The sequence below is a fragment of the Leishmania mexicana genome, chromosome 5 (genome assembly GCF_000234665.1).
Source record: "Leishmania mexicana MHOM/GT/2001/U1103 complete genome, chromosome 5".
NCBI lineage: Eukaryota > Euglenozoa > Kinetoplastea > Trypanosomatida > Trypanosomatidae > Leishmania > Leishmania mexicana.
Genome location: NC_018309.1, coordinates 176,418 through 203,391, shown reverse-complemented (window position 1 = coordinate 203,391; position 26,974 = coordinate 176,418). Strand labels below are relative to the sequence as shown.

The 26,974-nt window shown below is 64.7% G+C and overlaps 8 protein-coding genes across 8 annotated transcripts; all 8 read right to left on the bottom strand.

The window, feature by feature from the left end:
- Positions 1 to 43: 43 nt before the first annotated feature.
- Positions 44 to 3,031, bottom strand: LMXM_05_0590 (putative ATP-dependent RNA helicase; the record flags this gene model as incomplete). The annotated part of the gene is made up of 1 exon (XM_003871900.1): positions 44 to 3,031. One exon carries the CDS (start codon positions 3,029 to 3,031, stop codon positions 44 to 46), a length of 2,988 nt encoding a protein of 995 aa, XP_003871949.1.
- A 2,594-nt stretch (positions 3,032 to 5,625) lies between these two features.
- LMXM_05_0580 (conserved hypothetical protein) lies at positions 5,626 to 7,989 on the bottom strand (the record flags this gene model as incomplete). The annotated part of the gene is made up of 1 exon (XM_003871899.1): positions 5,626 to 7,989. One exon carries the CDS (start codon positions 7,987 to 7,989, stop codon positions 5,626 to 5,628), a length of 2,364 nt encoding a protein of 787 aa, XP_003871948.1.
- A 1,099-nt stretch (positions 7,990 to 9,088) lies between these two features.
- On the bottom strand, positions 9,089 to 10,321 carry LMXM_05_0570 (conserved hypothetical protein; the record flags this gene model as incomplete). The annotated part of the gene is made up of 1 exon (XM_003871898.1): positions 9,089 to 10,321. The coding sequence occupies one exon, from the start codon at positions 10,319 to 10,321 to the stop codon at positions 9,089 to 9,091; it is 1,233 nt and encodes a 410-aa protein (XP_003871947.1).
- A 2,492-nt stretch (positions 10,322 to 12,813) lies between these two features.
- LMXM_05_0560 (conserved hypothetical protein) lies at positions 12,814 to 14,073 on the bottom strand (the record flags this gene model as incomplete). The annotated part of the gene is made up of 1 exon (XM_003871897.1): positions 12,814 to 14,073. The coding sequence occupies one exon, from the start codon at positions 14,071 to 14,073 to the stop codon at positions 12,814 to 12,816; it is 1,260 nt and encodes a 419-aa protein (XP_003871946.1).
- A 1,346-nt stretch (positions 14,074 to 15,419) lies between these two features.
- Positions 15,420 to 16,376, bottom strand: LMXM_05_0550 (putative cdc2-related kinase; the record flags this gene model as incomplete). Its single annotated transcript, XM_003871896.1, has 1 exon — positions 15,420 to 16,376. The coding sequence occupies one exon, from the start codon at positions 16,374 to 16,376 to the stop codon at positions 15,420 to 15,422; it is 957 nt and encodes a 318-aa protein (XP_003871945.1).
- A 1,332-nt stretch (positions 16,377 to 17,708) lies between these two features.
- Positions 17,709 to 18,122, bottom strand: LMXM_05_0540 (conserved hypothetical protein; the record flags this gene model as incomplete). The annotated part of the gene is made up of 1 exon (XM_003871895.1): positions 17,709 to 18,122. The coding sequence occupies one exon, from the start codon at positions 18,120 to 18,122 to the stop codon at positions 17,709 to 17,711; it is 414 nt and encodes a 137-aa protein (XP_003871944.1).
- Positions 18,123 to 18,678: 556 nt separating this feature from the next.
- LMXM_05_0530 (kinetoplast-associated protein-like protein) lies at positions 18,679 to 24,846 on the bottom strand (the record flags this gene model as incomplete). Its single annotated transcript, XM_003871894.1, has 1 exon — positions 18,679 to 24,846. The coding sequence occupies one exon, from the start codon at positions 24,844 to 24,846 to the stop codon at positions 18,679 to 18,681; it is 6,168 nt and encodes a 2,055-aa protein (XP_003871943.1).
- An 835-nt stretch (positions 24,847 to 25,681) lies between these two features.
- On the bottom strand, positions 25,682 to 26,704 carry LMXM_05_0520 (nuclear receptor binding factor-like protein; the record flags this gene model as incomplete). Its single annotated transcript, XM_003871893.1, has 1 exon — positions 25,682 to 26,704. The coding sequence occupies one exon, from the start codon at positions 26,702 to 26,704 to the stop codon at positions 25,682 to 25,684; it is 1,023 nt and encodes a 340-aa protein (XP_003871942.1).
- Between the last annotated feature and the right edge of the window lie 270 nt (positions 26,705 to 26,974).

Sequence of the window (26,974 nt, the reverse complement as noted above, 5' to 3'; positions counted from 1 at the left end):
AGGCTGTGTGCAGGCGCGCACACGCCCCCTCCACACACGCTTGTCACAGGGTAATGCGGCCGTACTGGGAGGTGGCAGAGAGCTGCGCCATGATGCAGCCCAACGTCGGCGGAAGACTGATCTTTGCGTACGTGCCGCGCCGCAGTGCCGCCGCTCCGTCGCGGCAGCCCTCGCCCTCGGCGCACTCGACGAGGAAGGACCAGAGGGGCCGCAGCACGGCGGCGTCGCTGGCGAAGGTGGCGGCCGAGCGCTTGTGGCGCTTCCTCGGCGGCTTCCGCATGCCATTGCCGTTGTGACTCGCGGTGTTGGTCGTATTTCCGGTGGCGTCTTTTTTGTTGGCGTCGTCGTCGTCGCTGCCGTCCACCTCCGTGTCGTCGTCGTCGCTGTCGTCGTCCCCGCGGCGGCGGCGACGGCCGCTGGCATTGTCTGCGGCAGTGGTGGATAGCGCCGCTGCCCCTGCCATACAGACATTACGCATGTCGCCGTCGAAGAGCTCACCGAGGGCGGCGAGGTCGTCATCCTCGTCGCCATACACACGGGGGGCTGCGGTGGGCGGTTTCGTGCGGCCTTCGGGTTGCTTCGGCGCACCGTCCTTCGCCTCCTCCCTCGCCACCTCCTCGGCCCGTTGCACCATCGCGGCAGGCAACGTCACGAAGGTGACGGCGACGCCGGTGGAGCCAGCACGGCCGGTACGCCCGATGCGGTGGATGTAGAGCGTCACGGCGTCGCTCGGCGAGGCAGAGGCTGCCCACGGCACGTCGTAGTTGACCACCAGCGTCACCCCTGCCACGTCAAGGCCCCGAGCAAGAAGGTCTGTCGTGATGAGAACGTGCCGCTGACGCCGCTGGAACTGCGCCACGAGAGAGCGCCGCTCCGTCTGCGACAGCTCCGAGTGCACGACGGCAACGGAGGTTAGGTTCGCCAACGTCGGCGTGCGCCGCGCCGCCGCGCTGGACGACGTCGCCCCTTGACCGCCTGCGGTGTCTTCGCGAAACGACAAGCCGTCCGGCGGCGGGCCGACAATGTCCTCGATTGTGTAGTATTCCTGCTGCGCGTCCAGGTGCTCCGCCTCGGCGCGTAGCTCCTCCCACAGCGCGTCGCACGTCGACTTCTCGTTGGCGAAGACAATGATCGGGCCGGTGCCGTAGACGAGCCACGCCACCAACCGCACAAATTTCTGGGCGTGTATGAGAGGGTGCAGGAGGCGCTGCCGCTGCGACGGTTGCGCCTCGCCCTTCTCGGTGTGTCCTTGTTGCCGGGACGTTTTCTTTTTCCGCCCCTCTGCCGTTGCTGTCGCAGCGCCAGCCGCGGCGGTGACGGGGTCCTCTGCAGCACCCGTGGCCGGGGCGCCGGTGTCGGCGACCAGCTCGAAGGACTGGCGGATCGAGGCGCACCGATACGGCGTGCGCACCAGGTAATAGCCGGCCTTGGCGAGGTACCGCTTCGCCACTGCCGCGCAGGCCACACTCAGTGTCGCCGTGAACATGACTGTCTGCCGCGGCTGCGGGCACCGCTCCAGGACTGCAGTGAGTCGCTCCTCCTGCTGCTCGTCGATCATCCGATCTGCCTCGTCCATCACGACGAACTGCGTGTTGCCAAGCGAGAGCAGGCGGTCCTCGAGGAGCATTTGCAGCTGGCCCACCGTGCCGACGACGCAGTGCGCGCCGCGTGCGAGGGCGGCGTACTGCGCATCGCGATTCTCGCCACCAACCACCTTGACCACGCGCAGCTCGCTGAGACGATTTCGCACCGCCCCCGCCACGGCCACAGAGGACGCACGATCGTGACCACTGGCGCCGCTCACATCCAACTCGTGTGCCTCCCAGGCGCGGATGGTGTCCTGCGAGATGTGGCCCCCGTCGCTGCTGTACATGGAGGCAGTCGGCGCCTGGCCACACAGCTGCAGAAAGGACGTTGTCACCTGCTCTGCCAGCTCGCGCGTCGGCACAATCACCACGCTCAGCGGCCCCAGCGAGATCCGGTCGGGGTGGCCCAGCAGCTTTGGTGCACGGCACAGCACGTGGTACAGCAGCGGCACGAGGTACGCCGCAGTCTTGCCGCTACCGGTCTCCGCTACTGCGAGGATGTCCATGCCAAGCACCGCCGCCGTAGCTGCACCAGCCACACCGCCGCTGTCCGCTCCCGTGACCGAAAGCGCGGGCCGCGGGAGAAGTGCGAGCGGCACGCACTGTGACTGCACCGCCGTCGGCAGCGCGTACGCGTGCGTGACGCACCGGCCAAGCGACAACGGCAGCTGGGCTTCCTCCCAGCAGCGGATCGCCGGTAGCGTATCGGCTGGAGGCAATGTCTTAAGAAAACTACCCGGCTGTACTGCGCTGGGGCTACTGCTCTCCGTGGGCGGCTGCGTCGGCGCCACCAGCTCGACGGTGATGCCCAGCTGCTGCCGGAATACCTTCCAGCTGGTGGACGTCATGGCAGAGAAGGGGCGCTGCGCCCAGTGCGACACACACGACATGGGCGCGCTTGTGCTGCCGCTGAGAACGGTTGAGACAGTGGCATTGGTGGCGTTGCTTGGCGCGGCGGGTGTGGCTGCCTTCTGCTGCTTCTTCAGGAGGCGCTGAACCAACGGGTCCTTCGGCCCGACACCGCGGCGCGCTAGCGCTGCTGCTGCTGCTGCTGCTGCTGCTGCCGAAGCGCATCCTGATGTTGCAGCAACGGTGGGCGACGGCGCAGGCGCAGGAGTGGCGCTGGGTTGGTCCGTCGCACCGGGGATCATTTTTTCCTGCGCCATCCTTCTCTGCCCTTCGTCCACACGGTGCTGCAGCAGCCAGCGCAGCACGGGTGACGGCGCTGCCGACGGCTTCTGGCGAATCCTCGCTGGAAGGGTCTGTAGGGTATAGCGGGCACGCCGCTCGAACGCCGAGTCGAGCAAGCGCGCCGTATCCTCCTCCATGTTGGGCGATGCGTGAGTGTTCGTCTTGTTCGCAGCAGCAGCAGCAGGAGCGGCACCAGTGCCGCTAGCGTCGACGTCATCGCCGACGTAGATACGCCATGAAGGATGCGGCTGCATCCTTGAAACTACTCCCTGACGTCTCTCCAGCACCTTGTGCCTGTATGCTTGTGTGTGTGTGTGTGTGTGTGTTTTGGCGTGTGTGAGCGCGTGCGCGTGTTGCTGACCGAGAGAGCGAGAGAGAGAGATGATGAAGATGAGTGTCGGGGAGGGGAGGTGGCGGTGGGGCACAACCCGCTCAGACACAGGAAATGGCCGCGGCGGCGGTGGCGGCGGAGTTCTACGATGGCGGCATCACACGCGCATGAGGACGCATACATACTTCTCCTTGACTCTGCTCCCCCTCCCCGCAGCGCCCATGTCTTTTCCGCGGAGGAGAGGTCCGTCCCAGCTGGCGCGCGCACGCGCACACGCACACGCACACGCACACGCACACGAGTGGGCTGGACGGTTGGCTCGTTGGTGCTGCGTCCCGCTTCCCTAATAGCATGCGAGAGAACGTCAGGCTGCCCTGGTCCCCCCCTCCCCTCCGCCCCGAAACACAGCCATGAGGGAAGAGAGAGAGGGAGGAGGCGGCGGGGCGCCTGTGAAAGGACAGGTCGAGGGTGCGGAAGAAAATAAGCAAAAGCAAAAAAGACGACAGACAGCACACGAGCCTAAGCGGAGCGTGAGGGGGCAGGGGGGGGGAGCGGGTGTGTGTGTATGCCCGCACACACACACACACACACCCGCTCTTCCCACACCGTTGACAGAGGCCGAGGATGCACAGGAGAGACAGACAGGCAGGCAGAGACCACCAAAGATACGCGCCAACGGCGGCCCATCCCTCCCCGCTCCCACCACACACACAACCCACATCCCACATTCCACATCCATCCATCCTTCCCTCTTCGTCCGCTCAACCAACAATACAGCAAGTTAAGGAGGAAACGCTGCGTGGCAGACACATGCGTATACGTGACACCCAGCACCTCCCTGCACACCGCACACCGCTGCTCACGCGTGCAACGGACATCACTGGTGCCACAGCGAGATCGTCTTCCCGTCCTTCTCTCCCCTTCTCTCTCCACAAGCGTGTCCGCAGCATGTGCGGCACCTTCGCGGAGAGGGAGGAGGAAGAGGGGGGGGAGGGGGAGATTGTGGTGGCGGTGGACGTCGTCGTCGTCGTGGCTGCGGATGTCGGTGACCGGCGACCAAACGCCGGAATTCGTTAGCGTCGTTGAACAAAAAAAAATCAGAAAAATAACCGCACACGCGCCGTTGAAGTGGAGTGGAAAGGGGGCAGAGGAAGGGTACGCGCGAAGGCAACGCGCATGTCTGTGCGTATATATATATGTGTGTGTGTGTGTGGGAGGGTGGGAGAGACCTTGATATACTCGCTGGCGTTGGCCCCCTCTCCCCCCACCCCACTCCACTCCACTCCACTCCACCCTCCTCCTCCTCCTCCTCTCCCGCCCCTTCTCCGCGCCACTCTCTCTGCGTACCTCTACGTCCCATCTATTACGGCTCTATAACAGCGTCATGCGCACCGTCACCGCCTTCCAGTTGTCTGCTCCTCTCCACACGCACACACCGCCAGCCCTCCCCCCTCCCCTGACTTGTTGCTGCACAACACATGCTTTTGTTGCATGCCCGACAGCGTCATCGCCAGCTATTCTTCCGACACACACGCACACCCGTTCTTACGTCCTCGTGTATATGCACCCGGCGGCGTGGCTTGGCAGCCAAGCGTGAGCACGCGGACACCCAGGAGGAGGGTCAGAGGACGGGGTGCGGGGAGGGGGGGGGGGCGCATGGATGCACGCGTAGACAGCCGCCTCGCCACCCCCTGCGTGCATTCTGTGTGAGGGGGAGTGTGCTCCGGCAGGTGCTGCATCCGTGCGATGCACAGCACACTTGAAGGAAAGCTGTCACACTCCTCTATCCCTCATCCGTTGCCCCCCATCCAGCGCGCAGGCCGTGCACGCGCAAGACCCGTAAACGCTGAGCAGCGGCAGCAGTTCGAAGTAAGCCGGGGAAGTCGAAGCACGGGGGAAGATGCGGGTATAGACGGGAAGGAGGACATGGAAAGTTAACGGCGGCCACCCCCACGTGGAGTTGGGGGGGGGTGGTGGTGAGGAGGGTCGTCCAACGGAAGGGAGGGAGGCGGGCAGGCAGAGATGGGGCGGCGGCTGTGGAACACACAGGAGCATGGGAGAAGAAGGGGGTGCGGCTGTGCGTGACACCAAGAAGGGCTTTGATCGCCGTCGTTTGGCCTCTGCTGCTGCACACACACACACACACACAGACACACAAAGACACGCGCACTGCCTTCGTCTTGTCGGTCACCTCTCCTCTGCACCTCTCTCCAACCCGACCCGACCCAACACCCCCCTCCCCCTCCCCCCACCTCCAGAGCTCTAGCGGTGCGCACACCCACCCACCCACTCACTCACTCACCCACGCCGCTCACGTCGTATATGTGCTCTAGACGTTCTCGGCCTCGTTGCTGCGATTATCAACCATCGATGGAAGCCACGCCGGCGGTATCCAACGTAGCGGAGGCGGTTTCGCGTCATGCAGGCCCAGCAGCACGCACGAGGGCCGGAGGCGAACACGTGTAGGGATGCAGCGCCACTCGTAAGGCGACCACGCGTGCTCATCACAGAGCTTGGCTACAGCTGCATGATGGCGTCTAAGTCGGCCGTCGCCGCCGCTGCCGCCGCCACACCGTTCTGCACCGCGTCACCCGTGCTGCGGGGCGCAGCAACAGCCAACGCACTCGGGTCATCGCCAGCGGCGGCCCTGCTGTGACTGCGGCTGTGGCTGCGGCTGTGGCTATGACGACGGCGACGCCGGGGTGCCCCATCAGCGGTGGGGCCGGCACCGTTTTCCACGGCAGCCTCGGAGACCGGCGGCTGCGACACGCCACCGTCGAAGACACCCCTGCTTCTGCTGCGGCTGTGGCTGCGGTGGTGGCTGTGACGACGGTGACGGTGGCGGGTCGAGTTTTCCTTCCCGGTTGCACCGAGGCCCGCCGATGTCTGCTCTATCGACGCCGCCCCTAGGGGATCGGTGTGCCGGTGATCGTGCGTGCTGTGATGGCGGCGGCGCTTGTGAGATCTGTGCTCGCCATCCTCGACAGGGTACTGCCCCGGTGCCTGCATCAGCGAGGTGGCCGGCGGGGTCGCCGCCCCACCGAAGTCAAACGGCCGTTGCTGTGGTGCCACCTGCCCTGACATCATCATGCCTGCGCCACCGGGGCTCATCACAGACATCTGCTGCTGCTGCTGCTGCTGTATCCAGGGAGGCAGCATGGATGCCATCATCTGCCGCCACTGCATGCGTTGCTGCATCAGCTGCGTCATGGCGGGATCCTTGTCGACCGTGGGGTCCTCACAGCCTTCGAAGAAGGGCTGCTCGGAGTTGGTCAGTATGATCCACGCCTGTCGTGAAAACCCAAGCCGCTTGACATCCTGGAAGTCCATGAAGAACATGTCGGCGCGAATGTAGGCGGGCAGCTGCGAGGGCGGCAGGGCTGGACGGTACATCTGAATGCCCCGCTTCCAAGTGGAGCGGATGACGAGCCACGGGAGCACCAGGGCGACCAAGACGACCAGCTCCAGCACGAAGTTGCAGAGCGGCCACGCGAGGAAGACGGTCACAACGATGAGAGTGGCCTCCATCTTGCGCGTGTAGACGGTCCAGAAGGTGTTCAGCGGGCCCGTGGTTTCACGAATGTAGAAGTAGGCGAAGGACCAGAAGGATATAAAGAGGTTGCACGTCCACGCGAACGCTGTGAGCCCCGAGAACAGCCACGCGAAGCGCACAAATTCGTAGAAGGGCGTCTCGTAGAACTCGATGCCCCTGTTGGAGCCGCAGCAGCCAACGCCTGGCGGCTGCTGCGACGGGAACACGGCGGAAGGGTTCTGCTGCTGCACCGTCGCCACCTGCTGCTGGAACTCCTGGATGAAGGCCTGCTGCTGCTGTGGCGTCATCTTCACGAATTCCTCTTGCTGCTGTGGTGTGATGGACGGCAGCATGAACGACGACCCGCGCGCGCCTTCTATGCTGGCACCCGACGCATTCCGGCGCACATTGAGCAGCACCGCGTACAACACCGTTAAGATGCTGTACACCATCGCCAGGATCCACAGCGTGTCGCGCGAGTCGTTCCAGAAACTCAGCTGCACGGCGAACGTGTTCGCGTTCATGTTGCCCTCCATACATAGCTCACCAAAGCTGCCAAACAGCTTGCGCAGTGTGCACTTGCACGCCGGGACCGTGGTTGGCGCAGGGAAGCTCGACTCCAACACCTTGGCGCCCATGGCGTCCTTCGCTGCGGTAAAGAGGGTCGTCTCGACTGCCTCCACGAGGACCGAGGAGGTGCCATTGCTGCCGTCTAGCAAGATCTCTGAGTTTTTCTTCCAGCGGATGTACGGCTTCATTGCTTTGTCAAGATCGGTGGCGTTGTGGACACCGAAAGCGGCGAAGATGTTGTCCTGATTCCTGGTCACTATCACCATCGCAAACCCCACGATCGTGAGCACGCACAGGATGCAGGCGAGGAAGAAGGTCCAGTCAAAGTACTTGTAGACACTCTCCCACCATCTCGGCTCCTGATCCGGCCGCCTTGGCGTGCAGCAGAACGGGTCGACTGGCTCGCCAGGCCGCGGGCAGAAACCACACTCTTGCGTGCCGCAGCAGGGAGCACAACACTGGCTCTGCGGCGTGTACATGCTCTGCATAATCATCATCTGCTGGTGTGGTGTCATGCCAGAGTGCATGTGCGGCTGCCCACAAAGGTTCCCCGAGGCGCTGCTGAGCATGCCCGAGTTGCCCAGCATGGCAGAGCCAGTGCCGACGGGCACCGCGGTGGACTGGCCGCCGCCGCCCACCATCACCATCGGTGTCGCTGTGCCCGACACGGGGCTCCACTGCAGCTGCTGCTGGGAACTGTTTCTGTGGAAGGCTGGTGCCTGCTGCTGCTGCGGGTACCACTGCCCGCTGGGAGAGCGACTCGATACGGAGTGCTCCATGCCTCGCTTTTTGTGTTATGTGAGGCCTCACGTGTCTATGAAGGGCTGCGCGGGTCGATCGGGCGGATGCGTGCGTGGGAGAGGAAGAGAAAGGAGAGTCAAGCAGGAAGGGGGAGGGGGGCGGGGGGGGGTGACGAGATGCGGCTGGGCGGGCGGTGCACACTGCGGGAGGGGGAGGGAGGCGCGACCGCACCACTGCACGTGCACCGTCGCGTGCGGGGGTGTTGCGGGAGAGCAAGAGAAAGCAAAAGAAGAAGAGCGGCTAGGAGGCTGTGGTGCGCCACCGAGCAAGTTACATGCGACGCACACACGCACACGCACACACGCACACCCGTGCACACGGAGAGCGGGGTAAGAGAGATGCTAGAAGAAGAAAGACGAAGAGAGATTGGAATAACAGCAGCAGCGACGCAGCAGCTCTGTGCGCAGTGTGCGTGTGTGTATGTGTGTCACCACCGGCCGTGGCGAGGATGGATGGCGATGCCGGTGGAGTGGGCGGGAGAGAAGGAAGAGAGAGGACCCGAGAGAGGAGGGGGCAGATGACGAGGAGGACGGCGGGTACGTGCCAGACGACGCTGTGACATGCGAAGACCGGCGGTTGTGGATGACGCACGCTTCTGCTTGCATGGCGCACCACCGATTTCGCTCCATCGGTGTCGCGCGGATACACGTACGCACACACGCACACACACGTGCATGCAGGTGTCTTCCTCCGCCTACAGGCCTCATGGGCGTTCCTTGTGGTTCAAGACGGCTATACGCTGGCACTCCTCCGCTCGGCCCGCTTTCTGGGCGTGGGCCGAGGGGAGACACGCACCCGAGGGGCGCGCCCACCCACGTCCGCGCCGTGCATGAGAGAGCGAGAGTGGGGCGGGTAGGTTGGCGGGTCGAAAGAAAAAGGAAAGCACGGCCACCCCCGGGTTGTGTGCCATACATGTGAGCAGCACGGGCATGGGCAGCGTTCAGGTGCGGTGGAGGGCTACGGCAGTGGGAAGGGTGGCGGCTCAAAAGGGTGCGTGCGGCTACACGGGTCTATTGCGTGTGCCTGCTTCCTGTGACCACCCTGACCCCGACCTTGACCCCCCATCGCCTTCCCCCATCAAATATGTCGATATTCGAAGTCCTCGGGGTTCAAGCCGGCATCTTCCACGCTGCTGTTCGTCTGCGACAACTCCGGCGCACCTAGCTTCGTCAGCCCGCGCACCCACCACTCCATCTCCTGCTCTGTCGTGATAGCCTGATTCTTGCCAAAGTGAAGCCGCAACTCCATCCACTCTTCCCTCACAACGCCGTTCTTGTCCGCTAAGTTCTCCTGCGTGCCCATCGCCCACATCCCGTGGTCGTCGATCTCAAAGATGAAGGCGTTCGTCAGCTTCAGGGAGTAGTTCATGTTCAGCGATGGCACCAACTTCTGCCGCCCCAGGTTCAGCATGCGGATGAAGCGGTGGGAGCACCGACAGAGCGGGTCGGGGTCGGGCACCACCGGATCCCATACCCGCTGCGTCTGCCCTGCAATGTTCATCCACAGCCGCACATCCGGCTTTATGCGGAAGAGCGAGAAGGTTTCCGGCTTGATCACGTACACCGGCGCCTCCTCGTCCTCTGCAGGCGTTGGGTTGCGCTCGCGGTCGCGGAACTTGGCGCGCCAGTCGCTGCTGCTCATGCGGCGCATGCGCTTCTCATCCTCCTCTTGCTCTCGCTTGGCGATGTGCACGGCCTCCTCGGTTGTCTTACTCTCGTCACTTTCCCACATGTCTTGCGCAATGCGGTGGATTACCGGATGGCGCGAGAACGTCCGCTCCCACGCCTCCGCCTGCAAGTCACCGCGCAGCAGCTCCATCGACCCCGACAGCAGCGAGCGCGGCGGCAGGGCACCAAGCTCCTTGAACCAGTGAAACAACTGCGGGTCTGTGTGACCGATCATGAGGCTGCCCTTAGCGCAGTCCTGTAGGTTGCGCACATGCTCGGAGCTCTTCGGCACCGCAATGACGGTGGACCAGTCCTCCTCGCCGGTGAACTTGTGAAGAGCGTGTGGCTGCAGGTCGCTCTTCACTGGCAGCTCTGCGCCACCGCTGCTGCCGTCGTTGCCATCCTGCGAGGATGCGCCGCCACTGTGTCCACCACCGACGCCGCTGTCGAAGCCCACGGCAATGCGGGCTTTCTTCATGCTGCGCACGTTCGACGTGGTGAGCTGCGCCACGCGGTACGTCCACAGGTTGTTGTAGAAGCGTTGCGCGTAGGGCTGACCGAGATTCGACTTGACGCGCGTCTTGATGGCTCGGCCAGAAACACCGTGCGTGAAGGGCGCGCGGGCAGAGGTGCCGGTGCGCATTGCTGTTCCGCTGTGTCGGCCAGTGCTCGGCTTTCGTCGCTGCCGTGGTCAGGCGGAGTGGGAAGTGCGCCTCCGAATGGGAGGTGAGAAGGGGGTGGGGGCAACGCCTCTGCACGCGCACGCTCGTGTACGCAACGGCAGCAACAACCGGTGAGACTGCCCCCCAAGCGTTGATCGAGTGGAGGCAAGCAACAAGGTCGGAGGGGAGGGGGTGGAGAGGAGGAGGGTGGTGGTGGGCGTGAAGGTGGTGATGCGGAGGAAGAACGCGGAGAGAGGGGCAGGAGGCGGTGGCGACACCCATCATGCGCACGCGTTCCAAAGTAAATCGCGCCTGCGGCAGGCCGCAAGTTGCGCTGGAGAGACGACGTGGTCGAACGGCTTCGTCGTAGCGCCAACGGCACCGCCTCGTCCAATCACCCGATTACCCCCCCCCCCCCACTCCCACTCTCCCCTTTCCGCGATAAAGTAGGGAGGAGGGGCACGAGGCACCAGTGGGTAAGCTCACACCCACACACACACGGGCGCGGCGAAAGGCCGCGGGGACGATGCCCGCCAGACACCAGTGCAGAGAGGCATCGGAAGGGGTTTGGGGGGGGGAGTGGTGGTGGCCGATACCCAACGCACGGTACAGCAACGCAGCTCACTCTCTTCTACCTTCCCCTCCCTCCCCCCTCTCGGTCTGTGCAGCTGCTGGTGCACGCTTGCTAGCTGCCCATGCGCTTGTCAGCCTTCTGCCAGCTTTAGAGATGACGACGTGCGCCGCGCCTTCGCTACGCTCGCAGGCCGCATCTACCTGTTCCCCATCCTTGTACGCACCATTGGGGGGGGGGGAGGCGTATGCGCCCTGCATTTTGATTGGGCCCATCCGCGTGTGTGCGTGTGCGTGCATGCGTCGCACGTTGACAGCGGTCCGCCCAGCGTTGGGGTGGGGCAAGGGGGCTCGAGGAAACAACCTGGGCGGTGGCCTGTGCGCTGCCCGACGTCAGCTGCATAGCCGATTCCTGTCGGACCCGCTGGATAGCGATGCGTGGGGGTGGTGGGTGTAGCGGGACACGGCCCAGCACCGGTCTAGAGCTCCAAGCAGTTCCTCTTCCACCATAGCTGCGCTCCAAGCCCCCCATCCCGCGGCCAGCACTGACGGGGGGAGAGAATATCGAGGGAGCTTTACCACCACCCAGGTGGCGTGGGGTGCCGTATCACTGGCACGCTCGCATAACGGGGAATACGTACTGCGGAGCCAGGAGAATGCCAAGTTGTCTGCTGAGCTGCGACCGTGTGCACGCCCCTACATCATAGCCTCGCGCGGTTCCGCAGTCACTCTGTGTCGTGGCCCGCTCCTGCGCCCACCGATCCGCTTGACACTGTCCCCCACGTATCGGGGCCTCCCTTCCATGTAGAGCACCCGCCCTTTGCAGCGAGGTACAGTGGCAGGCCGGCGTGCGGAGGGCGCCGCGCAGGAACAGGAAGCTGCTGTTGCGGCGAGCATTGTTGGCCTCCACCACCGCGGTGGCGCAAGCGCTTGGCGACCCCCGCCCATGCTCGTCCTGATCTCAGCCATGGCTTGCCCGATGACAGACACATCTGTTGCCGCGATCTGCCACACGTCTGCCCCCGTAGACGGCGGCGAACCCCCCACCCCCCGGGAGCATGAGTGGTGCGCCCCTGCTGCGGAAGAGCGTTGCCGCGTGGCGCTTGAGTTCCCACTCGAGTAGCTTGGACGATCAGCTGATCAACGTTCTCCCCCACCCCCCTCCCTCCTTTCCCAGAAAGCGCGCGGGGTAGTCCAGTCGAGCGATGCCTCGCCTTCTGCGCACGGTGTGTGAGGAGGACGCGCTTCGTGCTTGGCGGGACGGCACGGCTGCACCACTCCGCGCCCGCGCGCATGCGTGGCCTGTGCGAAGGCGGAAGGAGTGGAGGGCGTGAAGAGGGGGAGAGGAGGGAGGGGAGGGTTTCCGCCCCATTCACGTGCGCACGCATGCGCGGAACCGTGCAACGCACAGCCCGATACCTCCCGCCTCCGGCTTCCCCTCCCCCACTCCCCTCAGCACCTTTTTGTTCGGTGTGTGTACGCCATCACCCGTGATCCACCTTGTCTGGCCGATGATCGACTTCCACTCACAAGTTCGGCGGCACGCGCTTCACCTCGCACGGTCGAGCTTCGTCCACACACACATACATACACGCACGGTATCAGCGTTGACGTCACGAGTGAGACGGAGTAACGACACGATTGGATGCCGTTACCGTGTGCCAGTGAGGGGTACCGTGTACGGCATTGGTGATGGAGGGGGGGGGGCTGGAGGCCAGCGGTAGCAGGCGATGCACGCCAACGGGGACGCACAGACATATGAAAGGTGTACGGTGAAGGTGCGCTTGGATCCGTGGACCGCTCTCTGGGCCTCTCCTCTCGCACAGCTTCCGGCACACGACGACACACCCGCGCATGCACGCCGGCGTGTGCGTGCGTGCGTTTGTGTGTGTGTGTGTGTCCGCTACTTCTGCACCTGCGTCTCCCTCGGTGATAGCTGAAGGGCGTACCTTTCTTCCGCCGCAACCGCGCCGTTGCCGCTGCCGCTCTTGACGTCCTCGGCGTGTGTTGCACCGCGACGCATAAAAAGCAGGCACACATACAGGGTGACCATCAGCAGAAGCACCATGTACACCTTGAGGCCCTCTCGCTTCTGCGCAGTTGGGGCACCAGGTCGACTCGCCGCGTCACCCAGGTCGAACTTCATAATCAGGTCTTCATAGCTGCTGTCGCCGGCAGCATGGTAAGCGGAGGGCGGCTCCATCGCTGCGGCCCCCTCCTGCCCACGCGGCTTGCTGTTCGGTGTGTTGGAGGACGGCGAGGAGTTGTGGAGCACACTGCCGCCGGCCGTGCTGCGTGGTGTGGCGGACTCGCGCCGCATTGTGTCGATTTCCTCCCGAAGGGCGCGTAGCTCATCCGCGGGCTTGCGTCGCGAGACAGAGGAGGTGCTGCCTAGGTGGTTCGCACCGTCGCCACCGCTGTAAAGACGCGGGGATGGGTCTAAGCCCGGCTGGGTACGGGCACGGTAGGTGACGTCTTTGGCGCTGCGGCCGTGCCGCTCCGACGCCATCGGCACAACGAGGCAAGCCTCGGGCGGAACGACAATCTTCGTGGCCTCGTTGCCGCCACTCGGCGCCGGGTCACTGTGCTGCAGCACCACGTTCTCCATGTACACCTTCAGGTTGATCCCGGCCTGAACGCCGAGGTGTGCCCGCGGGATAGCACCGGAGGCGACGAGGGACCACATGTTCTTCACCACCTCCGTCAGGCGCGCCGCGTCGGCGACGCTGTTCAAAATCTGCTGAAAGGCGAGCGGCTCCGACTTGATCATCACGTACTCGATGGCGAAGCGCTCCTGATACGCTGGGCCGCCCGGCGTGGCGCTCGAGGCCCGCGATGTGCGCGTCGTCGTCGGCGCGGTCTGCCGGCTCACGTCCGTCGGGGAGACGTCCCCGGCGCCGCCGCTGTGACTCCCGCGAAGGCTGAACGTGATCGTTGCCGTCTGATTCGAGCTCGGCGTTGCGGCCCCGGTGGGGTCGGCGAGGAGAAGTGCGCCATAGCGTGGCTGCGCGTGGAACAGGTGCGGCGCCGTGCACTTGACCTTGAAAATCACGCTTGTGTTCGGCTCGAGCGGCGCGTCCTGCGCGTTCCACCGCATCTTGAGCACGTTATCCCGTAGCTCGCGCGGGAAGTACAAGGCATTGCAGGAGGCGATGAGGGCCATTTGGGGTGCCGACGCAGCTGAACAGCAACGGATGACGCTAACAGGGGCACAGCCGATATGTGCGCGTGCCTGCGCTTGCGTGTGTCAAGCGGGGAAAACGAAGCGAGGGAGAGAAAGCAGTGAGCAGCGAGAGCAGGGTGCTCGATAAGGTAGGAGGACGGGTGGTGGTCGTCGTGTGGTGGTGGTGGCGGCGGCGGCGGTGATGGATGAATGAGTAGCGCTGTGCAGCGGAAGCCGAAAGCAAGACGGAGGGATGGGGGGTGGTAAAAGGGCGTTAGTCGGTGCCGGAACCAAAGCAAGGAACAGGCAGCCACAGCGAAAAGCGGCGCGCTGGCGAGAGAGGGCGGCGGCAGTGGTGGTGACGAGCTTGTCCCTTCGGCCAAGATCGGGAACCGCAAACGGCAGGAAGTCCCTGTACCCGAACGCGCGTCTCTCTCACACCTTCTCTCCCCGCCTCGCTCCCTCCCCCCATCATACGACGGCGGAACCGACTCGAGCCGCCCCGTGAAGTGAAGATATCCGTCCTCGCTCTTGAACGTAAGAAGAGAGAGAGGGCAGCGAAGGAAGGGGAGGGGCGGTGACGAGGACCGAGCGTGCGCCCTGGCGCGCTCCATCTCTCCGTATCGTTAGGCGTTGGCGTCCCCGTCCCTCCCCCTGCCCCCCATTTTCCGGCTCCTGTTGCGAGTTGTGTACGTCGTCTTTCGCGATCTCAGCGTCACCGGCAACCGCATCTACCAACACAAAGGGGAGGGTGGGGGGGGGGTCCGACAAAACGGTCCGTGACGGAGGCGCGTGCGTGTGCCGTCGAGCGGCAAGAGAGATGGGGAGGGGAGGGAAAGTGTGTGCGTGCGTGTGTGTGTGTGTGTTTCTGCAAGAGAGGAGGCGGAGTTCTACGCCACTCCCCTCCCCCACTGCACCCCCACGCGCACGCTCGGTCCTCGTCACCGCCCCTTCCCCCCCAAAAGCAAGAAAAATGGCGCTAAAGAGCTCTATAGAAGTGGTGGTGGTGGTGGCCATGAGCCCGTCGTGCGCAAGGCCGCGTCCGCCCTGGCGGGGAGGGGGCGGGAGGGGAGGAGGGGAGAGATGGACGGGCAGCCACGCAACGAGCCTCATCCGTGTACAGGCACACAGAGAAGCGTGAGAGGCCGTGCGACGCGCTCTACGCACATGAGTGAGAATGGCGGAGTAGCCCGTCTGTGCCGTCGTCACGCCACCCCGCCTACGCCCTCTGCGACCTTCGCCCTCAACGAGCACAGGTGCTGCTACATCCTCTACCTCAGATGGGAGGCTTCTCCGATGCCGAGGTCATGACAGCTACCCCAACCACAGCTACTGCGGCAGTGCTACTACGGCTGCTGCTGGTGCTGCTGCTGCAACCGAGCCTCGCACTCGTCTCGCACGTCATCAAAGAATGGGTGCTGCATCGCCTGCAACGCGGTGATACGGCGCTGTGGGTCGTACCGCAGCATCGCCTTCAACAGCGCTATCCCCTCCGGATCGAGGGTAGGGATGTGCTTCTCCAGTGATGTCGGCACCCAGCTTGGAAACTCAGCGTTGTAGTGCGGCAGCCGTGACACGCCAGGCCACACGCGCTCGTTCGGCGTCCCCATAATACCGAAGATGGTGATCAGCTGCGAATACTCGCCCTCGCCGCGGAACAGAGCGCGGCGCAGCGCCAGCTCGGCCATGACGCACCCCATAGACCACATGTCCACGGAGGGCAGGTAGTAGCGATCACCGAGCAGCACCTCTGGTGCACGGTAGTAGAGCGTGGCGATGCGGTAGGTGTAGCTCTGCATGGCAAGGCCGAAGGCACGCCCCATACCAAAGTCGGCGAGCTTCACCGTCTGCTCGTCGGCGCTCACAAGAATGTTGCCGGGCTTGATGTCGCGATGCACGACGCGGCGGCTGTGGCAGGCGTGCAGGGCGCTGAGAAGTTGGTACATCATGTGCTTCAGCTTCCTGCCCACGATAGGGGTCTGCCGGGTCGACAGAACGCTGCGCAGGTCCTTCTCCATGCGCTCGAACACAATGCAGAGCTTCTTCTCCTCGGTGAAGAGGTCCAACAACCGCACCACGTTCGGGTGGCGTATCTCCTTCAGGAGCGATACCTCGCGAATCGAGGAGACGGAGAGGCCCTCCTCGCCGGAGTTCCACTGGCTCGTCTTCACAGCGACGGTGCCGCCCTCGACGACATCGGTGCACAGAAATACCTTGCCATACGACCCCTCGCCCACCTTGTGCTGGCGTTGGTAGCGCTGGAAGCCCGTCGGCCGCGCCGGGGTGGGGCCGCTGGCCCGCATGGCCTCTTCGGACGCGCAAAGGGGCGACGGCCCCACCGCAACGTGCATGGGAGTGGAGTCGGTGGTGATGACGGTCGTAGTGGCTCAGAGATGACCCCACCGGCAGAGGCCAGGCGAGAAGGGGGGTGGGAGTGGGGGTGCCTGGGTGAAGATGGCGAGCAAGACGAGCCCGTCCAAAAACGCGCCACCTTCGCAGACCGCTGCGATGCCTGTCTGCCGCTGTCTGTCGCTATCTCGCCGTCGGTTCACTAGTGCAAGCCGTCAATCTCTCTGCCTCTCGCGCGCGCTGTGTCTATGTGTGTGTGTGTGTGTGTGTATGCGCCTCTCTCGCTCCTGCTCTTCTCCCTCGCTCTGCACGTGCGCGTGTGCGGCTGCGTGCAGAGGGGTGGGTACGCGGCGCCGGGAGAGGGGATGCTTGCTACGGACGCGTTGTCCTCACGAATGATTCTCTGGTCTTTGGAGCAGCGGATCGGCAACTGTAGGAGAACCTCACCCTTTTATAGGCGGTGGTGACGCTCGATGGCTGCAGGGGAAGGGGAGTGCAGGGAGAGGTTGTGTGTGTGTGTGTGTGTGGACGAGGTGGTCTCGTGCTGCACTGCGCGTAGGCTCGGTGTCGATGGATGCGCGCGTGTATATAACGGATGGGGGAGAGCGGGGGGGGGGGGGGAGGAAGGTGGCGAGACGCGCTGGCGCTGCCACTGCTGATGCGCCTCGAAAAGCACGCGAGCACCATCACCACCACCACCACACGTACGGCGATCGTTGTCGTCACCGCGCACGGCAGCGCCACCCCGCCATCGTCATCCGCGTCAGCAGGAATGCGTGGGTGGGTCGCGCCATGGGCGAGACGCCGAGTAGAGGAGGGAGGGGGGAGGGAGGGAGAGAGATGGACGGATGAAGGGCACGCGGACGGAAATTAATATGTGTCGCGTCCGTGGCCGAGCATGCCAGCGCGCAACGGCGTGCGGATGGGCGCATGCGGGTTTCTCTCAACGGGGACCACCACCCGCAGTGCGTGGAGATGGAGAAGCTCATAAGGGTCTGTGTCTTGGGCGACTTCACACGCGAACCTAAGCACGGGCAGTATCGTCGCCACGCCTTTTCCACCCTTGTCCTGTGGTCCTTGGCAGTGCGAGCAGCGATGCCGAGGTCCGCTAACAGCAGCATCCACTGAAGCCGCGCTCATCGCAGCGTGAGGCACGAGTTATCCACACCGCCGTAGAATGTAGAGGTGGGGTGAGAGAGAGAGAGAAGGGGGGAGGGGAGGGGCATGGAGCAGACTTGCCACCGCACACAACCATGTTGTGCTCTCGATCCCGCACGCACACCGCCTTACGCCGGCAGGAGAGAGATGGACACGATCTGCGCACCCCGGATGAGTCGCACACTCTCCTCCCCATCGCCACCACCAGCGGCATCGAGGCGAGCGCGCTTGCGGGGCTGCTGCTGTTGCTGCTGCCGACCATTGCCAACGCTGCCGTCAAGCCTCATTGCGCCGGTGCTTGACCAGTGCTGCAACATCACGTTGCAGAGGTCATCGACGCTCAGCAAGGTGCCACGCACCACTGCACCGTCGTCGTCGTCGTCGACTGGCAGGAGCGAGATGGCGACGCGCTTGTGAATGTGCTCTGCGAGATACTTGAACGGGTCCGTTGAGGCACTGCTCGAGCTGGTGCCAACTCCAGGCACCTTCGCAACGCTGTTGCTGGGGCCCACACCCGCATCGCCCCCGGCGGAGGAGTCCATGCTGGGCCCTTCCCGATAGAGAAGACAAGGGAGGAAGAAGGTGGGGGAGGGAGCGGTGAAGAGTTTCTCGGCTGTGTGCGTATCTGTGCCGCTGACTGAGAACACTGCTCCTCGTGCGTGGGGTGTAGCTGGAAAGAGAAGGAGGGGGAGACGGGGGAGACGTGGGAGAGGGAGGGATTTAGGACACACTGAGGCATCGGTGTTCGCGCGGCGTCGAGCAGGCGGGTGCGGGAGAGATGGGCGAGAGTCCCCCCTCCCCCCGCCAGAGAGCGTTGGGGTCCACCCACCCACACTTCCACATCCTCCCCCCCCCCCGCGCACATCCGCCGCTCCTTCTTCTGCGGCTTCCCTCTCGTTTCGGTGCGGCTCCACGGTTGCGTCGCATCCTTCGCTGAACTGTCGGGAGGTAAAGGATGTGCTGATGGACGAAGACGTGAGGCCGCGGTGAGGCCCCGGCTGACGTCGACCGAGGGAAAACAACGTGACGAGTGTGCGCGTGTGGCGGTGTATACCTACAGTGCAGAGGGAGAGAGAGACGAAGGGAGGGAGGGAGCTGCTACAGCGTGCCATTCGGTGCGGCTCCCGGCGGTGCTGCTTGCAGGCAGGCGGTCCAGAGCCAGCCCACCGTGTCCCCGACCAGGTCTTGCAGCACGTTCGACACGCACTGCTCCAGCACCAGATGCAGCAGTCCGGCGCGGCGCACATGACTGGATGTGGCTGCTGACAGCAGGCTGTCTTTCCGCATTGGGAGGAGGTGAGGGGAGGCGAAGAGGGACCGGGGCTGCATCGGCGGCGCGAACGCGGTCGTTGACGCTGCGTCGAGGTTGTCGAAGCCGGCGACATCTTCGTTTCGCCCGTTGCGGCGGTGACCAAAGATGTTGTGCTCGCCAAGCGCGGCAGGGGCGCAGAGCGGGTCGACGCGGTCACGCGGTCCGTTGACCGCTAGCTCGACGTAGTAGGAGGTCAGCCGTGCCACATCGCGCGGCTGCAGCTCTTGCGTGAAGAGCGCCTGCACATCGACGCGCGCGAGGGCGTCGCTGTGGATGCGTCGCGCAGTGCGCAGTTGATCTTGGTTCGACTGGCCCTCACCTTTGCCGAGCAGCACGCGGCGGGAGGCGTAGTCGATGAAGTCGCGCGCGACCCGCTCGGCCACGCCGCGCAGCGCGGTGATCCAGTCCGCTGGCAGCTTGTCGCGCACCCCAGCCTGCTGCTGCGCTGGATTCGCTGCGAGCTCGCCTTTGACGCCATCGCCACCCGTCGGCTGAGGGGCGAACCCGAGCGACGGCGACGACAGCAGTGACAGGGGCCGGGACCCCAGACCCATGGGGCCGCCACTCATGTCCGTATCCTTCCCGTCCCTGCTCGCGTGCGCAACATCGCCCACAGCGCTTGAGGCGGTAGGTTCAGACACGCTCGAGTCGCCGCCGCCGCTGCGGCGACGTGCGGTTGGTGACGCGAGTGGAACATCGACGCCCTCCTTGTCCCCTGCCGCGCCTGCCTCGCCGATGGTGCCCGTCGGAAATCCGACGCCATCGCCACCGCTGCCCAGCGACGGGAACCGCGCGTTCGGGCTGTCCATCATCGCTGAGGCAGCTCCACTGCCCGGGGCCAGCTTCCGCGACCCATTCTCTCCCACGAGCACCCCGCCACCCGCTCTGCTGCCATCGCCCCTGGAACTGCTCCCGTCTCCCTTCTCCGCCTTCCCCATGCGGCGGCGCGCGCGTCGATTCTCCAGCGTGACGGCACGCACGAGCCCCACCGACAGAACAAGCGCCACGGCACGAGCCGAGAGCGTGGTGGTGGGGCCAACCTCCATCACATGCGCTGCGGCCGCTTCCGACGTCAAGTAACGCGCCGCGACGAGCGCCAGCTCGCGACTGGTGAGGTAGCGGTTTTGTTGATGCGCCGCCACTTTCTTCTCTGCTTCTTGCTTCCGCAGCCGAGCCACAAAGTCATTCGGTGCCGCCACGGCGGAGACGAGGGCCGACAGGCTTGCGAGCGGCGCATGCGAGCCAGCGATGCCTTCCACGGCCACCGCGGCAGCGGCCGGCGACAATGACCGAGTAACACGCAGGGTGGCCTCCCGAGCGTCGCCACTCGTGAAGCCTGAGCCCATCTCCGCGATGCTGACCCTCTTCTCCGCATGTGCCTCGACATCCCCGGCGCAAGCGGACGAGGACGTGCCACCACCGCTGCCACTGATACTGCTCTTGCCCTCCGCCGTGCTCTGCTCGTGGTTCTGAGCGCTGGTAAAGAGGAGCGGTGGCGCCGGTGCGTGGCGGACCTTGACGGCGTCGTGAGACTCCTGGCGATCGCTGTCGGTGCTCAGCGCTGTCGACTGTCCCCGAGAGTGGAAGAGAAGAGACGCGTCGTGAACCGAGCGCTGCACCAGAGCGTCTGCCACCGCCGCCACGGCGTCTGCCGTGAGTAAATCCTCGGCAGCGATACGCGCTCCAGCGCACTGCTCGGCTACGTTATGTGGCGGCAGCGGTGCGTCCAGCTGAAAAGCGCGCAAGTCCTCTTCGATTCCCATGACGCGGTGGCCCATGGTGACCACCGCGGACCGCATCCCCTCTGCGCCGGAGGTGGCGTCGTGGTCGCCCGTCCTGGTGCGCTCTGGAGTCTGCGGTCTTGCTCGGCTATTCTTCGATAACGAGGGCTGATCGGCCACTTCAGCGGCCGTCGTAGCGCCCGCCGTATCGTCACTGCCGGCAGGCGTGCTCGCCTCGCCGCTGTCGTCGTGGACGCCGCCGTGCTGCTGGCACAGCAGCGGAGACAAAACGTTGTGCTGCAGCAGATTGAGCGGGCGTGGCGCCCCGGGGGCGGTGAGGGAGCTGCAGGCCGCGTCGTCGTCGTCGGCCCCGTGAGCGCAGCCTCCTCCTCTTCCGTCCGTTACGGAAGCTGTCGAAGTGGAGGACATGCTCGCGATGGCGATGTCCATTGATGGTATCAACAGGGGCGAGACGATGCGCCGGTGTGGGGTGCACTTGTCCACGTCTGTGACCTCAGCCAGGGACGCTGTGACGTTGCCGGCCCCGCCAACAACCGCGTCGGCCTTCGCACAGTCGTTGGGCTCGCCCCCCGCGTACTGCGCTTGTGGCTCACGGCCGCCTGCAGCATCACAGGCCACGATGGCGAGCGGTAGCTCCAGGGGCTTCGACTGCAGTTTCCCCGGTGGGGAGCACCCCAAGGTGGAGTGCGAGCTGCCATTGCCAATTGACTCGAAGGACACGTCGGAGCGGTTGGGCTGGGACTTACGGTGCTCCCTCGCCCGCTGCCCTGCGCGGGTTGGGCTCGCTATATCCTCGCTGATTACGCCGACAGCATCAGCACGGCCCGTCTGCGCCCCCATGGCTGCATCGCTGAGAACGTCAGAGAGGATGCCATCGACGACGTGCACGAAAGCGGTGGGCGACAGCAGCCCTACGCCCTCGGCCGCACGGGCTTGCGGCACGCCAGTTGTGACAGCACTCGGAGCCGCATCCCCAGAGACGGATTTCCCGAAGAACGACGGCGGGTCGGCAGAGGACGACGGCGAGAGAGAGAGTGATGGTGTCGCGGCCACGGCCCCCGGTGCTGATGTATCTACGTTAGCCTTGTCAGGGTTGTCAAGGCTGTCAACGCCGTCCCCCGTCCTCTTTTCTGCGCGAGCGTCCGACTCTTCAGCGGCGTCATCGGCAGACGGGTGGTGGTGCTGACCGTCCTCCGTGAAGGCACTCGCGGCTCCCGCTTCCCCTTCTGGTAGGGCAACCGGCTGTGACGCCTCGGCAGGACGATCGTTCGCGACGGCCGCCGCGCGTGCCGCCACCGCCCCGGCGGCAGCATCGTGCAGGAATTCGAGCAGCAGAGCTTCACTCAACTCGGAAATCCCAAAATACTGCGCAGCCGCTTGCACACGCTGCTGCTGCTGCTGCTGCTGCTGCTGCTGCTGTTCCTCCGCGGCAGCCACATCTTCGACCTCAATGCGCTTGTGGACCTCTGCGGCTGCCTCCTCCTCGCGCAGTCGCGTCAGCTCGTCAAGCGCGTCGCCGCACGTGTCATCTCGCGCCGACGCCTCTGCGCCTTCGACCCTCTCGCGCCGTTGCATCTCCAACGCCACCACAGCGGCCGCTTTTACTTGTTCGGATACCTGCTGCGCTGCCTCGGCTAGACAGCCGTCTACAAGATTCTTGGAGAGCTCAGCGACGGCGGAGCACAGCGTAGCGGTTATCGCAGTCGCCTGCTGCACCGCCTGCAAGTGCACGGCCTCCTGGATGGCCTTGGCGCGCGCTGCTTCTTCGGCCGCACGCATCTCCATCATCAGACGGGCCGCAGCTGCCTCCTGCTCGGCACGGTGTCGAGCGGCCTTTTCCTCGGCTGCAAGGGCTGCGAGACGCGTCGCCTCAACGCCAGCTCTGTGCTGCAGCTGCAGCCGCTGCCACAGCGCCTCTTCCGAAGAGGCCAGTGCAACCCTACCTTCGTCTTCGGCCCGTGCGACCGCGGCACGTGCAGCCTCCGCCGCCGACGCCCTCTCCTGCACCACAGCCTTCGCTCGAGCTGCGGCTTCTTCTTTCATTCTCCGCCTGGCCGCTTCAACCGACGCTACGTGCTCGGCCTCCGCCGCTGCCGTGCTGATCCACTCACCAAGCACAGCGTCCGCTGCTGCGCCGAAAGCTGCGACGCACTTCTCCGTTGCTTGTGCGTCCTCCATCCTCGCTAGCGCATCGCGCGGTGGCTGTTCGGGTGCACGTGTGCCCTTCGAGTGAGCCAACGGCGGAGCCGCTGCAACAGCATCCTTGATCCGATCGGACAGCAGTGACTCGCAGAGACGGACGGCTTTCTGCCACTGCTGCTCCACAGAACGCCGCTCCGCAGCTTCGGTGTCTACTGCAGCTTGCCGTTGCGCCTCGGCCTCACGACGCGCAGCAGCCTCTCGCTTCTTCTCTCTCTTGGCCGCTGCTGCTCGCGCGGTTGCCTCCTGACGCACTCGCTCCTCCTGCACGCGCCGCCGAGACTCCGCCTCTGCTGCCGCAAGGGCAGCGCACCGGGCGCCGTTCTGCTCCGCTGCAACGTGCGAGATCCTCAAGCGGGCCTCGTCACCTTCGAGGGTGGCACGGGCCCCTGCTTCAGCGGCCATGAGCGACTGCACAGCCTTCCATGCCTCCTCAGCTCTGAGGCGCGCTGGGACTTCCGCCAGCTTTATACGCTTCCGCGCCTCTGCAGCAGCGCTCTCCGTCGCCGTGCGCGCGGCAACTTCCTCGTCCTCAACGTTCCTCACGGCTTCCGCCGCTTCGGCAGCCGCGTCAGGAGTGGCGCATGCGCTCGCCTCTAAGTCTCGCTCTGCTGCCGGATGCTGTTGGTACTGTGGAAGAGGCCTTGCCCACACCACCGAGTCCTTCACAGAGGCGTCGTCCACGTCGGGGATAGTCTCCTCTGGTTCTTCAGCGACATGGCGCACCTCGTCGCCACTTCGGTGACCGGCCAAGAGCGACGACGTCTCTTGAAGGTCTGCCACCGCTGGGCTGCTTGTTGTAGCTGTGACCGCCTCCCCAATGCTCTTGCCCGGCACTGGTGCAGGAGAAGCGTCGACGGTGCGGGCTGCGGTGGCGGTCGCAACGCTGCTCCCCTCCACAGTAGCCGTCGTAGCCGACGCCGCCTGGTGCTGCTGCTGCCGTTCGCGAGGTAGCGTCATCGGGGCAACCTCCGCCCACCTCTCCGGCTGCAGCTGCGGACGTGACAGCGCAGCCGTCGCTGTGGTGGGCGGGCTTAGGGCGATGGCGATGCGCTCCTCCCTAAAGTTCGCCCAGTGCCGCAGCCACCGGCGCTCCCATCGGTGCGAGATTTCATGTCGCGTGTGCGCCTCCGCGAGCGCGATGGCAAACACGATGGAGTTGATCTGCGCAAGGGATCCGGGCACCACCGATGCCGTGCTTGTTGGCAGCGCCACGGCACTGCCAACACCAGCGCTGCCGCTGCCCACGGCGTTAGCGGCGCCGTTGCGCACTGCCGTCGAAGCCTGTGCTGTGGCTGTGGATAGGCTCGGAGAGATGGACAGCGATGCCGCCCGGTTCACACGGACGTCATGGTGGCGGTCACGGTGATGGCGATGATGATGCCTGCCTTCAGGTAGCCGTCCGTCGCCATGTGCAATGTGTGCCTCCTCGACTCCTCGTTGCTGAGGTTGATGCAAACGGTGGCTTGATCCCGCAGTCCACCCAGCTGCTTCTTCGTGGAGTGCGACGCCTGCGTGACGGTGCGCGCACGACAATGGTGGCGCCGCCCCTGGTGAGCACGCGAACGACGGACGCGCCGCTGCTGTTACGGCAGCTACTTCCGCGTCCGTGGTCGTGGACGCAGCCAGAGAGAGAGTTGCCTCCTTGCATGCGCCGGAATTTTGTTGCTGGCACTGTTGCGCCGCCTTGAGGGCCTTGACACGGAGGTGAAGATCTGCCAGCTCGGCACGGCTCGCGCCGCGCTCCTTCAACGCGCGGAAGGTGCGAAGGAGTTTACGGGTTTCCTCGATTTCCTGCAGAAGTCGTGACGAAGAAGATGGTGGCGGCACTGGCGTCGCCACCGCCACTGCGGCGGCATGCGAGGCTGGTGTAGGGCCGATGGACACGCCATGCGACCCTCGAGGCCGAGCCGCGGCCGATGATGATGACGGGACTGCCGAAGACGATCCCACTGGATACTGCGCTGAGATCCTTAGAGGCTGCGAGCTGGGCAGCGCCAGTCTCGGTTCCATGGAGTGGATAGGCGCTGGGTGGGGGACGTCTACGTACGTAATACAGCGTGTGTGTGAGAGGGCGGGATGTGGCGGCGGTGGTGATGAGAAGGGGCTTCGGCGCTTCCACCGATCGGATGCTGCGTGGCCGGTGACCAATCTATGACGACAACAGAAGAAGAGGCGGGCGGAGAGACGCTGTGAGGGTGGGGGAGGGGGGAGGGAGGGAGAGAAGCCACCCAATAGAAAAGACTACCTACGACGAAGACACCGATGACGCGGACGGACGGGCGGACGGACTGCCTCTACGGTGTCGCGCGCGTGATGCGTGTACTTTCAATGTTGATATGCCTATACACGTGTGTGTGTGCGCAGGGGAAGCGGAGGAGGCCCAGCAGCAGCCGAGGAAGAGGAGGGAGAAGGAGAAGGAGGTGTGACTCGATGGGGGGAGCGACATGGCGCGTGCTCTGGAACAACACGACACAGGTGTGGGCTGGGACGCATCGTTGCTCCCCAAACCGCGCTCTTCATCTCGCTCTGTCCCTCGCACCATCGCCCTCTCCTCCGCTGCGGTGCAGGACACCATGCGCACGTTATCTCGTCTACCCGAGTACTTGAATGGCCGCACGCACACCCACGCAGACGAATGGCCATCCTGCCCTGTGCGCCACACGGTGTGCCTCGTCCACCACAACCCCATCTGGGTCGGAAGAGCGCACCGTCGTCCTACTCGCCTACCACAGGTGCGACGCGCGCCGCGCACGCAAAATCGTGAGTAACACGTGTGTCTTTCGTTTCGACCTCACAACAGGAGAGACATGAACACGCGCCGACACAAGCGGTGGCGGCAATGTACTCAGGTCGCCATCTTCACGATGGCCTTGCGCCCGCCGTTGACGTACACGTCGTCCCAGACCTCTGGGAGCTTCTCCAGCGACGGTGCCGTCACCATCGGGTAGGCGATGCCGGCCTCCTGCACGGCCTTCAGCACAAACTCCAGCCTTGTCTGACGCTCGCCGTAGGACATCGATTTCAGGAACGTGGGGGCGAACAAGCCAGCCATGGTGACCTCGTTGTAGATAAGACTGGAGCCGGAGATGAACAGGCCGAAGCCGTTCTGCGCGCCGTACGTGACGACGTGCGCCATGGGGCCGACGCACTTGAGGAGCGAGTCGAAGTAGCGGCCGCCGACGCCGTTGAGGTAGAGGGCGGCGCCGCGCCTGCCAACGGCGGCTTGCATTGCGCACGACCCGGCCCCGTTGTACTCAAAGACGTCAGAGTCGTACTTCGCGTGTCGCTGTTTCGCGTCTGCGAAGCGAGCGCCCGGCGTGGCGGCGGTCAGCACCTTTACACCGTAGGCTTTGGCCAACGCCGAGACCGCTAGAGAGGTTAGGCTGCTGCCGCCGTTCTGGATGACGATGTCGCCCTTCTGCAGTCGGGCATAGCCATCCAGCAGCTGCTGGGCTACGAGGAAGTTGGAGGCCGTTGCCGCCATCTGCGCTTGCCTCGGATCAATCTTATGCAGCTGCGACACCGGAACTGCGATGTTCGTCGCCCACGTGCCCTGCAGCGGCGCCACCCACACCGTGTCGCCCTCCTTCACCGGTGACGACGTCGCTGCAGCAGCTGCCGGAGCACGCACTACCTTGCCCACCCCTTCGCACCCGCCGATGCGGGGAAAGGACGTCATGTTAACGCGCTTGCGGCCGAGCGCCGTGCCGTTCACGACAGCGGCGTCGACACGATGCAAGGGTGCCATCGCCATCTGCACCACCGCCTCCTCCTTGCCAGGGGTGACGTCAAACTTTTCGTACGTTAACACCTGGCTGATGGGGCCGCAGCGGGCGTAGCGCCAACCAGCGGAGGCCACCTTGGACATGCTGCGGCTCCAGGAGAGAGCGGAGGAAGGGGGAGTGAGTTGCTCGGAGAAAGTGGCGGTGGGGGTGAAGCTAGTTGCGTTCTGCTACATGCACACACACACACACACACACGCACGCAAGCCTACGTTCGCCGCCGTACTTGGACTCCGTCTCTCTCTCTGCGCGTGTCTGCGCGGCCGCGACTCGGCAGGTACGTTGCAGAAGACAAGGATGCGAGGACTGCCGTATGCGGAGAATGAAAACGGCACGAAGCGGCCACTGGGGAGGTG